This window comes from Elaeis guineensis, chromosome 7 (assembly GCF_000442705.2).
Source record: "Elaeis guineensis isolate ETL-2024a chromosome 7, EG11, whole genome shotgun sequence".
NCBI classification, from domain to species: Eukaryota; Viridiplantae; Streptophyta; class Magnoliopsida; order Arecales; family Arecaceae; genus Elaeis; species Elaeis guineensis.
In genome coordinates this window covers 93,130,580-93,146,450 of record NC_025999.2, presented here as the reverse complement: position 1 = coordinate 93,146,450, position 15,871 = coordinate 93,130,580, and the positions used below count along the sequence as shown (strand labels likewise).

The following is a 15,871-nucleotide window of genomic DNA, read 5'->3' as shown; positions in this document are numbered from 1 at the left end:
TATCTCTATTTAATGATCTACACCTTCATGACATCACTCCATGTTGTTCAACCATTGTTTCTATAAGTGTTCACTAATTCAGTCAATATATCCTTTTTTTTTTCGATTTTACTTTTCTTGAAGACGGAAGAGAAGTCAACAAATAATTTTGACAATTCATGATACAAAGAGCAAAAGATTAAGGATCTTCAACCAGATAGGATTGTAGCCTACCATTAATTTTCGATCCTCTCATGTGAGTGAGAGATAATGCTTTGTCCAAAAAAGATAATACCCTCCACGATTCACCAAATTATGGATAACAAACACAAGATAAATAACTATGTATGATTTTGTTGCAGAACAAAGGCATGCAAAAATCACAATATCAATTTCAAATTTGGAGAATTTTGCCAGAGAATTGGCAACATCTATATATTGGTTCCCAGGAGATTGTGCAACGTCCTAGTGCTATGCCACTTCATCTCTAATGACCTTTTAGCGAGCAAATTAAAACCTTGAGGGAAACCATCTGGGATATATATTATCAATGGATTTTTAAAGATTCTAACTAATCTCCCTAAACATAAAATGCAGCATCAACTTAGATGCTTTAATCAATATTGTTGAGTGGAAAGATGCTCGGACTATGATCCCCACTTCCACCATAACCTCCATTTTTTTAAAAAAAAAATCAATTAAAACGTGAACCAATACTATATATCATATTAGTCTTCATTTGCTAGTTGCACTCGTGGCAACTTCTATGAAAAAGGAGGCGAAGGAAGGAAAAGTCTTCAAATATTACACGGCTCTATCTGTGCTTATGCAGACTCATGCCGACACGATAATTTATTTTATAAGACAATTAATCTTCTAAATCTGAAAAGTATCTCCAACCATTCGCCATCTTTTTTTTTATTGTTATTATTATTTTTATTGTTTGTCTAAATGGAAGGAGACTAAGATTAGAACCTTATTCACCTGAAGTTTATAATGTTTCTTAAAGCATCGGTCCAACATCCATAACCAAAGAAGTATTATTGGAAGGATTGAGCTTAATTGAAAAAAATCTAATTAAAGGTCCAGAGATTTATTCCGTAGCATATTCTTGATTATTCTTTGGCATATTCTTATTATTCCCTGTCTATATTTGGGTCTACATATTTGTATTTATAGATCTTTGTACACACTTTTGATTCAGTGTGAAGAAAAATAAAAATAAATCTCTCCTTCTCTTTTTCATCATGGTATCAGAGCTTCCGGGTTCTGATCCATTCTTTCTTCCTTCCCCTTCTTAAAGAAAAAAAAAACCTCTTTTCCTCCGCCCACCTCTGCCCTCGTTTTCCATTATTATTATTATTATTTCTCTCTTCACAGTAAACTGCTGCCATCTTTCTTCTCGGGCGCCTGCAAAACCCCTTCGAAACCCCGGCGTCAACGTTCTTCCCGATCGCCACCACAGCCATCGCAGCGCTCTTTCTCACCGGCCGCCTCCGTCGAGCCTCCGTCGAGCCCCTTCTTCCTGACCGAAGCCCCTCCAAAGCCTCCGCATCCGCCAAATCCATCCGTAGCCATCGCCACCGCACCCTTTTTTCCCGGCCGAAACCCCTTCGCCGGCATCCGCCGAGTCCATCCGAGCACCTTCTTCCCGGCCGAAGCCCTTTCAAAGCTTCCGCATCTGCCGAGTCCATCCGCAGCCCCGGCCGAAGCCCCTCCAAAGCCTCCGCATCCGTCAAGTCCATCCGTAGCCATCGCCACCGCAACCCTCCTTTTCTTCCCGGCCGAAACCCCTTCCTTCCCGGCCAAAACCCCTTTCTCCACCTCCCGGCCGGCGTCGTGGCGGCCACTGCAATATATCCTCTTCCTCCTCCTCCAGCCCCCGACGGCGTCGCCGGCGAGGTAGCGGCAGCAATCCCGTGCTTCACGGGATACATAATTGGTAAAAGCCACAGCTTCCTTTTTTAACACTTTCTTTTATTTTATTTACCAAAAAAAAAAAAAAAGAAAAAAAAAGGGAAAGAAAAAAAAATGGAGAACTTTTATGCCTAGAAGCCTGTGTTTACGGTGTGTCCGGTAATTCGTGTGTCTGGTGATTCATTGATAGTGTGTCAGTGAGATTATCATTTTGTTTGTATGGCCAATCCAATTACTATGCAAGATCTTGAAGGTCTGCTGGATCGGCTTATTACAGTTGCCACTCGATCAGGGGGTTCGTCAAGAGATAGTGGATCGCTGAATGCTCTTCAAGTGGCTGTAAAACTTGATGGCCCAACGACATATTTACAATGGAAGAGGAGCACTCGTCTACTTGTACAAGGGCGAGGCTTGGAAGGATATCTCACCGGCACAAAGAAGAAACCTGCTAATAATGAGCAGGATATGGCTCAATGGAGAATGGAGAACTCTGTTGTTCTAGCATTTCTACTAAATACCTTGACACCAAATGTGGCAAGAAGTGTGCAACTACTGAAGACTGCACAGGAAGTCTGGGAGACGGTGGCCCAAATGTTCTCACAGAAGCAGAATTCTGCTCAAGCATTTGAGATCCGTTCTCAATTGCGTCAGCTTCGTCAGGGAGATTTATCTATCACTGAATATGCCACCGAGTTAAAACGTCTTTGGTCTGAAGCTGATCATTATAGAAATTTTGCTCCACAATGTTCCATCGATGTTGATGGATTTCAGAAATATTTAGAAGAAGAACGGGTCCAGGACTTTCTATATGGTCTGAATCCGGAATATGAATCTGTCAGAGTTCAGCTCCTCGCCAGAGATATTTTACCTAGTTTAGGTCAAGTTTTCTCTACTGTTTTAAGCGAGGAGACATGGCGACGAGTGACTTCTGACTCCAATAGTTCTATAAGATCAGCCCTTACCGTACAGCCACAGCAAGTAGGTGAGAAGGTATGTTTTCATTGTAAAAAGCCTGGGCACACTAAGGCATTTTGCTGGGATCTCCATGACCGCCCAAATCAGCCTGGACGTGGTAGTCGGGGCCGTGGTGGTCGTCTTAGTGGTGGAAGAACTGGAGGACAGAATCATGTTCGTGGACCTGCCCAAGCCAATCTCTCTGAAGAGACCGAGGGTGCTATACACAGCTTATCTACAAAGGAGTATCAGACCTTCCGACGAATGATGGAAAAGTATGAATCATCTTCTAACACCACACCTTCTACTCTGGAGCAGTCTAGCCACCAGGACGAATATCTTGATTCCTCTCTTTTTGCACACTCAGGTACTTCATATAAGTTATCACATGCATTTACTTGCGGGACATCTAACTCCTGGGTAATAGACTCAGGAGCATCCAGTCACATGACAGGGGCACCTAATAGTTTTATTTCATATTCACCATGTTCAGGACATGACAAAGTCAGAATAGCTGATGGATCTTTTACCCCTGTTTCAGGAAAAGGATCCATTGACTGTACTCCTAACTTAAGATTATCATCAGTATTGCATGTTCCATCCTTTCCTACAAATTTACTCTCTATCAGCTCTGTTACTAGAGATTTGAACTGCTCTGTCACTTTTTGGCCTTCACATTGTCTATTTCAGGAGCAGAGAATGGGGAAGATACTTGGGGGTGGTAGAATGCACAATGGACTCTATTATCTATCAACTGACGAGAAAAGTATGAGCTCTTCTTTGATGGGGTATGCATTGTCTGCTGAAGGTGCCACTTCAGAACTTATGTTACATCATCGTAGGCTGGGTCACATTCTTTTTTCTATTCTTAGTCGCTTATTTCCATCTTTATCAACTAAATGCAATAAAAATTTGTTAGTTTGTGATCATTGTGAATTGGCTAAACACACCAGAGCAATATTTCCTATATCTGAAATTAGAAGTTCTCAACCTTTTGCTTTAATTCACTCTGATGTATGGAGACCATGTAGTACCAATACTCTCAAGGGCCATAGGTGGTTTGTTATCTTCATTGATTGTTTTAGTCGAGTAACTTGGGTCTATTTATTGAAGGAAAAAATGGAAGTTTTAAACTGTTTTAAAGAGTTTCATAAACTTGTAGGTACTCAGTTTGGTGTTAAAATTAAAATTCTACGTTCTGATAATGGCACCGAATACATTAATCAGGAGTTCCGTGCGTATCTTCAAACTCACGGAATTCTTCATCAAACCACTTGTGTTGATACTCCTGCTCAAAATGGAGTTGCCGAAAGAAAAAATCGGCACTTATTGGAAGTAGCCCGATCCTTACTTTTTACCATGCAAGTTCCTAAATTTTTGTGGGGTGAGGCTGTCTTGACCGCGGCTTACTTGATCAATCGTATGCCTCTAAGAACACTCGGGTTTAAGTCCCCCATACAATGTTTGAAAGGGTCTACTGATTATGTAGTCACTCCTAGGGTCTTTGGATGTGTTTGTTTTGCTCGTGATTATAGACCTTCAGTAGGAAAACTAGATCCACGAGCATTAAAGTGTGTCTTTGTTGGTTACCCTGCTACTCAAAAGGAATACAAGTGCTATTATCCCCCTGAGCGGCGAATGCTTGTTACTATGGATGTTACTTTTCGAGAAACTGAAGCTTATTATGGAAGTCGTCTATCTGATAATAAGACACCAGAATTATTTCTTCCGGGTGACTTTCTATACACACCAAATTCTGGTGCCCAGGGGGAGTATCATAGTAATGATGTTCAGAGGGAGCCTAGTATTGAGAATGATGTTCAGAGGGAGCCTAGTGTTGAGAAAGAAGAAGAGTCCAGTGTGCATTCACCACCAATTGCCCATGTATCTCCACCGCTTGAAGCTTCTTCTCCAGAGTCTCCTAATGGTAACAATATTTCTACTACTTCTTCCATTTCTAATCTTAATATTTCTATTGCAAAACGGAAGGGTACTCGCTCAATTGTTCCTCCTGCTCGTTACCGTTATGATATCACTAATTATGTTTCATATAAGAATGTGTCTCCATCTTATCAAAGCTTTATAGCTGCATTAGACTCTGTCTGTATTCCTAGTACCTGGCAAAAGGCTATGGCAGAACCTAAGTGGAAGGAAGCAATGTTAGAAGAGATGACTGCTTTATCCAAAAATCAGACGTGGGATCTGGTCACTCTGCCAGCTGGGAAGCATCCTGTAGGGTGTAAATAGGTGTACACTATAAAGCAGACTCCAGAAGGCAAGGTGGAAAGATACAAAGCTCGGTTAGTAGCAAAGGGATACACTCAAATATATGGAGTAGACTATGATGAAACCTTTGCTCCAGTGGCCAAGATGAACTATGTTCGAACACTTATATCATGTGCTGCTAATTTTGGCTGGGAATTACATCAGTTAGATGTGAAGAATGCATTTCTTCATAGAGATCTTCAGGAGGAAGTATACATGCAGATACCACCAGGATTTGAGACTAAAGCAACAATTGGAAAAGTCTGTAAGCTAAAGCGTTCACTTTATGGTCTTAAACAGTCTCCTCGAATCTGGTTTGATCGATTCAGTCGGACTGTAAAAGGAATGGGATATAAACAGAGTAATGCAGATGATACTCTATTCTATAGACATCTCAAGGGAAAGAAAACTATACTCTTGGTTTATGTTGATGATATTGTAATAACAGGAGATGATCATCATGAGATTAAACAACTCAAAGGAAAACTAAAGCAAGCATTTGAGGTAAAAGATCTGGGTCCACTAAGATATTTTTTGGGCATAGAAGTTGGACGATCATCCAAAGGTATTTTTCTGTCACAACGAAAGTATGTACTAGATTTGCTTTCTGAGACTGGGATGTTGGGGTGTAAACCTGCTACTACTCCAATAAATCAGAATCATCGAACAGTGACAGATGGTGAAACTCCTATTGATCGAGAAAGGTACCAACGGTTAGTTGGAAGGTTGATATATCTTTCACATACAAGACCCGACATAGCCTATGCTGTCAGTGTCATCAGTCAATACATGCATGATCCACGAGAATCACACATGGAGAGAGCTTTAAGAGTATTACGCTATCTGAAAGGATGTCCTGATCGTGGTTTGTTGTTCTCCCAACACAACACATTCCAGGTTGAGGGATTTACTGATGCAGATTAGGCTGGATCATTGGATGATAGGCGATCTACTTCTGGATATTGTACATATGTAGGGGGTAATTTAGTTACCTGGAGAAGCAAGAAACAGTCAGTGGTGGCTAGATCATCAGCAGAAGCTGAATATAGAGCAATGGCTCTAGGCATATGTGAACTTCTTTGGCTTCAGAAGCTGCTTCAGGAATTACAACTTCTAAACAAATTTTCTCTTCGGTTATATTGTGACAACAAAGCAGCGATTGAGATTATAAGCAATCCGATACAGCATGATCGTACCAAACATATCGAGATTGACCGTCATTTTATCAAAGAAAAGATTAATCAGGGTCAGATCTGCATTACCTATATTCGATCTTCTGATCAGGTGGCAGACATTCTAACCAAAGGGCTTAGCTCATTGTCTTTTTCTGGATTGACTGACAAGATGGGACTTCGAGATATCTTCGCCTCATCTTGAGGGGGAGTATTGGAAGGATTGAGCTTAATTGGAAAAAATCTAATTAAAGGTCCAGGGATTTATTCCGTAGCATATTCTTGATTATTCTTTGGCATATTCTTGTTATTCCCTGTCTATATTTGGGTCTACATATTTGTATTTATAGATCTTTGTACACACTTTTAATTCAGTGTGAAAAAAAATAAAAATAAATCTCTCTTTCTTTTTTTCATCAAGTATCAACCACGGTAACTCACCGTGCATTCCGTGTGAAATCTATACGACCATGCCGAAGCCTTTGCATCCCGTTTCGAAGCTATGCGAAATTCTTTAATGGTGGAAGCAAAATTGAATTCAATGTCATTGCATCTCTTTTGACAAGATGTATTCATCACGTTAATTTCATTAATTTCAGTATGCAAATTAACAAGTCTACGATCAAAGATGACCACTCGATGACCAGATCCACCGATCGAGGGACGCCAAATTCCATGGCATATCCTCCATTTCATATCCCACCGGACAAGACTTTCTAGTCGTACAATGTCAGGGTTCATATATTTTTCCATGATCATCGTTGAATGCATTATTGAATTTGAAGGTAGGAGATTGAGTGAGCTTAGAATAAGTCGGCCTAGCTGACTTTTGGGACCCTCGGATATACGGCTGGTCTTACAATCCTCATTAACTGTCAACGTCTTTGCTGGTTCCAATCACCAGCACATAATAATTTTGTTTCTGTAGATTAAACTACCACACATTGTGCATGTATATGTTTTTTCTTTAAGCATAGGGTAGCACATTCTACCTCCATAGGAGATAAACAAAAATTGTTTCATGGGGAACCGTTTGGGCACAAATTCTTTTTTTTTTGGGGGAAAAAATTGGCATGATTGGATTTGTCCGCAGCCAAACACGTGGAAAATATATGAAAACCCAAGGCAAAAAAAAAAAAAAAAAGTGAAGAAGAAGAAGAAGAAACTGCAGGAAAAACAAGGAACCCATTTGTAGTGGTTTGATAGAGATGTTTAGTCACATTTTCCTCCTTATAGAAGAATAAATCCATTTCTAAAACATGTTTCCTTGGAAAACTCTAAGCTGAGTCCGAAATATATTTCACAATAAAGTTGTTGGAAAATTGAAGTAATGCAGCATTTGTTAAGAAATAGTTGATAAAAAAAAAAAAAAAGAATTGAAAATTGAAATGTTTTTTGTTTCATAAAGGAAAACTAATAAAGACGTGCCTAATATCCATGACCAAGATCTTCACTTGAAGCAATCATTAGTTGAATTACTATGATTAAAAATAAAAATTACAAACTTATTTGAAACCATGGCTGCTAGATTAAATCAAAAATATTGAGAGCTCAATTTAAAATTTAACGTAATTATTGCATTTTTATGTCAAAGGGTAGTTGACTTCTAAAGTTGTTTAATATTTGAGTCAATATCACCGAGTATGAAGAAATAAAAGAAAACAAATATTACAGTTTGATTCATCTTTTGATCATGTCACTAATCTATGAGATCAAGATGGTTGCTAAACTAGCTAATTCTGAAGCTGTGATAATCCGTTATAATAACAAATTAAAGGTCAATGGTTGGGTATAATAGCTTTTGTAATAATATCAATAGCTTAAGAACAAGCTTCTTTTTTTTTTTTCTCTCTCTCTTAAATAACCAAGTTTGGCCATCCAAGGAGGAAATCGGCCCTCAAGCTCCCAATGAACAAACGTAGTATAGATTGTATCCCACGATCTAGATATTTAGCTGATCATCGGTCCAATGTTTACCCTCATTGATACATTTTGGCCGTGTAAGACCATGGTTCGCCACTGACCCTCACTTTGGCCACCGATCCACCATCAGATCTCCGATTTAGCCTTCCTAAATAAAGATTCAATTCGTTTTTATTTGGATGGCTCCCTATGTCAAAGTCCGATCTAGTCTCAGCACACTTCGGATTGCTGACCTGCACCACTGTATCTAGATCATCCTCTCTGCCAAGAATGTCAAGAACCTCGAGAAGGTTCCCACCTCGAGAAGGTTGAAACAGACCTGCTAAGGTGAATAAAATGTAGGTGAACGAAGATCAAGGGATCGGTGAGAAGTCCTATCGAAGCCCTCTACCATCAGGAACTCTCGTATCGAAGACATCGAACATCGATCTAGATTTCAGACTTCGGCCCCCTCATCGGCACCAACCTAGGTGCTCACTGCCGATCCTCATCACTTACAACATACGTGGTAGGGAGGCTAACTACGATCTCTCTGAGCCTTACTTCCACAGCTATATTCGAAAAGATTGACGAATGACCTTCGTACAATCCCATCAAGCTACGCCACTACTAGGATCAGCTAGCCAGGCACTAAATAAAGTAGGCATAACCGCTTAATCCCACAAAATTCGATCGAAAATCTCAGGATAGTGCATCCAGCAGAGTTCAAGCAGCCTCTAATTCTTTTCCTCCATAGTTCTTGTACTCTATAAATAGAAGTAATCAGAAGACCCCCAAGATAAGAAAAAACTCTCTCACGTACTCCTTCCTTTCTGTTTTAAATTCTTAACTTGAGCATTGGATAATCCCTATCAGAGCCAATCCCAATACAAGACATCTTTTGCAGATCTAGTTGCAGTCCTTAAAGCCAGGCACAATTTCTCTCCAGCTACTTTGACCTAAGTCAGAAATCTATAGCAATAGGCACCATTAGCCACCCTTATTTATTTAAGATCATTAGTTAGATCTTATTTATACACCCAATAATTTTGAACCCATTGGAAATTAACTGAACGATAAATTCTTTATACACTGCCCGCGGCATAGAAAATCTGACGTGGAGTGCATCGCTTCATCCTATTGGACTATGTAGCCACCGCTTTCCAACGTACATTTAATATCTGCAGTTCTATTTTTTTTTTTGAAATTTTGAATGACGAAAATATCCTTCTTAAAAATTATTATATCTCTTGTTAAAAATTATGACATTCCTTTATAAAAATTATGACATCCCTTTTCTTCCGAAAAAATTATAACACCTCTTCACAGACACCTTTTTACAAAAATTATGATATCCCTTCATAAAAATTTTGACATCCCTTCCCTTCCGAAGGCAGGTGTCATAATTTTTAAGAATGTGTGTCATAATTTTTTCAAAAGACAGAGATGTCATAATTTTTTTGAAGGAGTATCATAATTTTTATTAAAAAATATCATAATCAAAGAACAGAGATATTTTCATCATACAAAATTTTTAAACGAAAAAGATGATCAGTAGATATTAAATATATATTAAAAAATGATGACTATGTGGATCAATCGATAAGACGGTGCGCTCCATGTCGAATTTTCTATACCACCCATGATATATAAAGAATTTTTTTAAATTGTTATTCGGATTATTATAGGATATGATGCACACAGTTTGGAGGCTCGTGGAGCTAGCTACCAATTAAGGTTGAACATAATATTGGAAGATCATAAGGCCCTATGTTTGGAGTAGGCCAGAGTGCTCCATATCCAGCTTCTCATTTAATTAATTACCAGAAAGAAATGACGATAACTGCCACCGTAGCCTTTTTCCAGGGTCTCATATGGAGTTATGTGCACTTCTAAGGTTTTTGTACATATGTACCAATCTCGGGGAGGTCCAAAAACGAGGGTTCATTTCAAGAGTAGTCCACAAAGGACGCCCTATCCCGCACTCCCAGCTTCCAACTGTCTTGTCTGAACGCAATAAACTGATTCCCGACCCCCTCTCTCCTTCCACTCCATTCCACCCGGTAGTTCATTGGGCTTCTCACGTCCATCTACCCATAAATAGAAGCACGAAAGGGTCAAGAAAGCTGACGTGCCATAAACCAAACGGCGCGCCCCGGAGTCCGCGCACCTCCCGCTCCGTCAGACGGTCGCCCCCGCGACGCACCCTCCGCCCTCGTCAATCCAGGTGGGCCCCGCCGTCTCTCTCCCCTTTCGCGATCCGGTCACCTCCCTGCCTCCCTTTCGCTCTCTCTCTCTCTCTCTCTCTCTCTCTGAGAGAGGTTGAGTCCAGTCGAACGTGTTGACGAGTTCTCTCACGTGGAACGCGCCGGCCCAATCGGAAGCGGTGGAGTTTTTTTGAAGCGGTCATATCACCGTTTGACCTTCTGCCCCCCCTCTCTCTCCCTTCGATCAGGAAAAAAAAAATTAGTTGAACCGGATCCACCAGCCGGACAGTAGACCGATCCTGTTAGGAAGCACCGTATACCATATTAAGAAAAGCAAAAACAAAAAAGAAAAAGGAAGCCACGTGCATCCGGACCTCCACGGGCTCCACTCACCTCCATCTTCATCCCCAACAAAATCCTAGATCTAATCTCCATGTCATTGATCTCTCTATTTCTCTTGTATTGTTATTTTTCAGCTCCGATGTCCACCTCTTCTTCTATTTTATATGCGATCAATATTCTTTCGAGCCATTTTCTTCATCTAATCCCAAATGGATCTATCAAAATTATAGGCCAACTCTCATCTACTGATGTTCTCAGATCTATATTGTATCGCTAGCTTCTTTTTAAATTTTTTCTAAATTTTTCATATGTTGTTATTCTTCCCTCCAGATCTCCTGGTAGTGTTGCTCAAGTGCCAATCTGTAGCTCGAGTGTTTCGTCATCTCCTTGCACCATCATACTATTTTTGAGCCCCTCTCTAGGTTCTCTTCTTCAAATTCTTTATACGATCGATGCATAAATATTAGAAAATGATGGTACATGAAACTGAAGGTTATTGCTGCACAAGAAGCATAGTATTACAGAAAAAGAGAGAGGTCTCTATTCTAATTTAGCATAGAGGGTATAAATGGAGAGAGATATATTTCAAACTCTATTTCTCTCTTTTTTGAGCTTAAATAGATGACTTTTGTATATTGAAGGTAGAGATTTATGTCGAGACAATGGAGAGAGAGAGATTTTGAGGGTGGAGCACATTCGAAATTTATTTATTTTTTTATTTAATAGGCCGACTTACGTGGATTTTTAGTAGATATTTAGATTGTGTGGCGCTCCCTGGTAAAATCTATCAACCACTGAGCTGGTAGACCCGGTCTGATTAATTAATAATTTTTCATTCGGAATCTTGTAGGATCCCCTATCTTCTCCTGTCAGCCTCTTGTGTCGTCCCATCTTAGCTCAACAAATAGCTAGCTAGCCGCGTACATGCCGTGTGCGGCCACCCCTCCCTAATTCCTCCAGCTGTTCCACTGACGCACCATCTCACGTCACCCCATCCCCCAAGTCTTCGTCCCTCCCAACCCGTTTTTATTGCCATCCCCATCCCGCCGGTAAAAGACTTCAGACTTCAAACCACCCCTCCGCACCAACACCCCCCCCCCCCCCCCTCTCCCTCTTCTCCTCCTCCTCCTCCATCTCTCCTCTTTCCCTCCCTATTCTTCTCTCACAATTATCATAGATTGATGGACAAAGGTGGTGCAGGAGCGCTGCGTTTGGGCACCTCGGAATCGGTCGGGTTCCTGGCAAGCAGGTCGTTCCTTAGTCCCAACCACGGCGGTGGGCTCAAGAGCAGGCACTCCATGGACTCCGGCGACCACTTCCCGACAGCCATCGAATTCCCGGTCACCCTCAACTACCGCCGCGGGGATACCGTAGAGGATCCGCCTGGCAAGAGGCGGGTGGATGAGATGGATTTCTTCTCTAATGAGAAGAAAAGGAGCCGGGAGGAGCCCGATCTCGACCTCAAGGTGCCGAGTCTGAGCATCAAGAAGGAAGATCTCAACATCGATGTTAGTAATTCAGTGTCATGGTTTATTTTCTTTCATCTTGTTATCGGGTTTGATCTGTTACATATGCGAAATTAATGAATTAGATGCGATATCCGTACACTGGTTTGAACCTTCTTACGGCTAATACGGCCAGCGATCAGTCGACGGTCGATGATGGGCTGTCTCCTCCTCAGGATGATAAAGAAGGCAAGAGCGAGGTTGGTCATATATTTAGAGGAAGAAAGAAAGCAATAATGAATGAATGAAAGGATGAATGAATTCTCATATATATATATATGACTGAATTTATTTGGTTTCTACGACTGTGGTGATGAGTGCTTAACTGAAGTGAATTTAATTGTCTATTTGTTTGATCCAGTTGGCGTCGATGCAAGCCGAGCTGTCTCGAATGAATGAAGAGAATCAGCGGCTGAGGGGGATGCTGAACCAGGTGACCACCAACTACAACGCCCTCCAGATGCAGCTCGTTGTATTAATGCAACAGCGCAAGCAAAAGGATGGAAGCTCACAAGAGCATGAGGTAGTAAAGACTTACTAATTTAGCTCATCAAGTCTAATACAAAACAACCATATAGTACATCAACTGATTCAGAGATCTATAATTCAGGCTATGGATGAGAAGACTGATGGGAAGATCGTGCCGAGGCAGTTCATGGACCTTGGTCTGGCCGCAAACACCGATGAGCCTTCTCAGTCCTCAATCGAAGGTGGAGGACGGGAGCGGTCCTCTTCGCCCACGAACAATGTTGAAGCAGGATCCATGGAGTACCGCCTAAAGAAGAATAATGCTAACAAAGAGATTGTTCCGTTGGATCATGAAAGATCTAACAGGGACGACAGCCCTGACCCCTCGTCTGAAGGTTGGAACCCTAACAAAGCATCCAAATTAGCCTCCCCCAAGAGTGAAGAACAGACCCAAGAGGCCACCATGAGGAAAGCCCGGGTATCCGTCCGAGCACGATCCGAAGCACCTATGGTAAGCTGATACGAGACAAATTTTCATCCATATCCCAAGTATGATTGATTGTGGTAAGGATAGCAATTGATGTTGAGACTGATTTGACAATACTCTCTACTTGTCTTATAGATCACTGATGGATGTCAATGGAGAAAGTATGGACAGAAGATGGCCAAAGGAAACCCATGCCCCAGGGCTTACTACCGGTGCACCATGGCGACCGGCTGCCCAGTTCGCAAGCAGGCAATGCTCATCTCCTTGCATCAATTTAATCCTATTAATCGTAGATTAATCAAATTTAACAATCTAACTAAGATATAACTTGGAAATCCAAATAGGTCCAAAGGTGTGCGGAGGATCGCTCCATCTTGATTACTACATATGAGGGGAATCACAACCATCCACTCCCACCAGCTGCCATGGCGATGGCATCGACCACTTCAGCCGCAGCTTCGATGCTCCTCTCTGGATCCATGTCGAGCGCCGATGGATTGATAAACTCTAACTTTCTAGCAAGAACGGTACTTCCTTGCTCATCAAGCTTGGCTACGATATCAGCATCTGCTCCATTCCCGACTGTCACGTTGGATCTGACCCACAATCCAAATCCTCTCCAATTCCAAAGGCTACCAGCTCAGTTCCAACTCCCCTTGCCAAACGGTACTCCAGCCTTCGGTGGACCACCTCAGCCCCCCGCTCTGCCGCAGATCTTCGGGCAGGCACTGAACAGCCAGTCAACATTTTCCGGCCTTCAGATGTCGCCCAACATGGACGGAGCCCAATTCCCTCACCCTAAGCCGCCGTCAGCCACATCACTGGCCGACACGGTGAGCGCGGCGACCGCCGCGATAACGGCAGACCCCACATTCAAGGCAGCCCTTGCCGCTGCCATCACATCCATCATCGGAGGTGGTCATCAGCCAAACAGCAACAACAGTAGTAGTGTCAATAATACCACTAGCAACGGCAACACCAAGCCGGCCAATTCGAATTTTCTGGCCACCTAAGAATAATCGCAGATGCCCTCGTCAATTCCATGCTTAATTCCTCTTTCTTAAATATTATGTTTTTGTTTTGAGGAGATAAATGGGATCATGTCTACATGTTAATTTTGTTTGCTAGTCTCTTGTTAATTTTTGGACGGTGGAACTGCATTCTTTTCTTTCTTTTTATTGTTGGCAGTTTAAGATAGACGATTATAATGAAGACAAAGAGGAAGATGTCCAAAGGGTCAAATCTTCTTTTCTTCTTATTTTCATACGCCCGTCTAACCCTCTGGGCTTTCTTATGTGGGTGGCTCTCTTTGACAGAGACCCAGACGTCGCCGTCGGTAAGTCAAGGATTGCGTCCCATGCACGTGAACGATGCGGGAGAGGGATGAATAGGGTAGACGATGGACCGCTGATTCTCCACGGTACTCAAAAACTACCGCAAAATGCTATGTATTATTAGATACTATTCATCTTAAAATGAATGATACAGTGTATATGTTAAAAAAATTAATATATATATATATATATATATATATATATATATATATATATAAATTTTTAAAAACATTTAAATAATTTAGATGACCGTTGATTTTACGATAAAAAATATTTAATTATGTATAGCATTCGATATTTTTGAAGTATCGTAAAGCATCCCGTCCCGATCACGAATGTTACCCGAAAACAGCGAGACAGCCTAGATTGAGCCGCCTTCACTCTTCGTGATGGGCCAATAACTGCAAAAATAGGTACGACGTGGGGCCCAAGTAAGGTAGCAGACGTGGCAGCTGGGCACTTCGGGACGTGGCTGTTGCTTGCTTCACGTAGAGTAGCTGATCCCCTTCGATCACGGAATACGGAGTACCGAACAACCTGTAGCGGGGCCCGTAGAACGACTAAGATACTGTTGTCCGTTAATGAGGTTTTTCCGGGAAGATTCGCCTCGACGCAAGAACTTGTCTAGATTACTCGGGTTGTGTACAAAAGATGAGATCACGATGCGATGGCTCCATTTCGCACAATAGAATATGATATTCCTTCCTCGTTGTCCTTCCTGATCGCGCCTGAGAGCCAACAACGTTGAATAGTCTGGCAAAGATATCATATCACTCAGTCTTTCTGGAAAAGCTTACATTGAATACACTCTCACAAAGATATAAAACTGGATAAGCTTAGAACGGGGGGCAGATGGAGTTCAAATGGTACAGAAAGACTGACGCCGGGGACCAGTCACCAGAAGAAGTTGCTGAAGGTAAAATATTAGATAATCTAGATACTAGGTCAGACGAGATTTTTTTTATTCTCAGCGGCTTCTCTACAATCAACTTAAATGTATGGCAGAGTGATAAATGGCGCGGAGGTAGCGGGTGAATCACATGATAGATGCTTGCGCGCTAAAGGAATGGGAATCACAAAAGTCCCTCCTCACTAAAGGCTATTTAGGGCTTGGTCAGAGAAATACAGATCAATTGATGTAAGAGGGAGGGGATAGTATGACCTCTATCTCCCAACAGAGCTAGGTAGAAAAGTCCTAGATTAGATGATGCATCTAGAGGCCACTTCAAGATTTCTAAGAACTAAGAGGGTTAATGGAACTTGCACCTTGCATGTGAAACCCATCATGACACCTCTGAGACCATTGTATTGGACAAATAAACATCTCAACTACTTTTTA

At 41.6% G+C, this 15,871-nt stretch overlaps 2 protein-coding genes across 3 annotated transcripts; both read left to right on the top strand.

Moving 5' to 3' along the window:
* Window positions 1-2,115: 2,115 nt before the first annotated feature.
* Window positions 2,116-5,097, top strand: LOC140859365 (uncharacterized). Its single transcript, XM_073261014.1, has 5 exons — window positions 2,116-3,217; window positions 3,344-3,435; window positions 3,541-3,658; window positions 4,013-4,630; window positions 4,754-5,097. The coding sequence occupies exons 1-5, from the start codon at window positions 2,116-2,118 to the stop codon at window positions 5,095-5,097; spliced, it is 2,274 nt and encodes a 757-aa protein (XP_073117115.1).
* Window positions 5,098-11,827: 6,730 nt separating this feature from the next.
* Window positions 11,828-14,325, top strand: LOC105048552 (probable WRKY transcription factor 31). Of its 2 annotated transcripts, XM_010927892.4 has the most exons (6): window positions 11,828-12,246; window positions 12,330-12,443; window positions 12,605-12,766; window positions 12,854-13,222; window positions 13,334-13,447; window positions 13,543-14,325. In XM_010927892.4, the coding sequence occupies exons 1-6, from the start codon at window positions 11,920-11,922 to the stop codon at window positions 14,209-14,211; spliced, it is 1,755 nt and encodes a 584-aa protein (XP_010926194.1). In that variant the 5' UTR covers window positions 11,828-11,919; the 3' UTR covers window positions 14,212-14,325. The 2 variants fall into 2 exon arrangements, with proteins under 2 accessions (XP_010926194.1, XP_010926195.1); XM_010927893.4 differs by lacking the exon at window positions 12,330-12,443.
* The last annotated feature ends 1,546 nt before the right edge of the window (window positions 14,326-15,871 follow it).

What these genes read in the sequence shown, in the direction of transcription:
- LOC140859365 (XM_073261014.1), top strand. Translation starts at nt 2,116, where the DNA reads ATGGCCAATCCAATTACTATGCAAGATCTTGAAGGTCTGCTGGATCGG. An exon ending in CTCTCTTTTTGCACACTCAG is followed by an intron (nt 3,218 to 3,343) that starts GTACTTCATATA and finishes CACCATGTTCAG; the next exon opens with GACATGACAAAGTCAGAATA. An exon ending in CTAACTTAAGATTATCATCA is followed by an intron (nt 3,436 to 3,540) that starts GTATTGCATGTT and finishes TGTCTATTTCAG; the next exon opens with GAGCAGAGAATGGGGAAGAT.
- LOC105048552 (XM_010927892.4), top strand. Translation starts at nt 11,920, where the DNA reads ATGGACAAAGGTGGTGCAGGAGCGCTGCGTTTGGGCACCTCGGAATCG. An exon ending in AGGAAGATCTCAACATCGAT is followed by an intron (nt 12,247 to 12,329) that starts GTTAGTAATTCA and finishes TTAATGAATTAG; the next exon opens with ATGCGATATCCGTACACTGG. An exon ending in GCTGCCCAGTTCGCAAGCAG is followed by an intron (nt 13,448 to 13,542) that starts GCAATGCTCATC and finishes AAATCCAAATAG; the next exon opens with GTCCAAAGGTGTGCGGAGGA.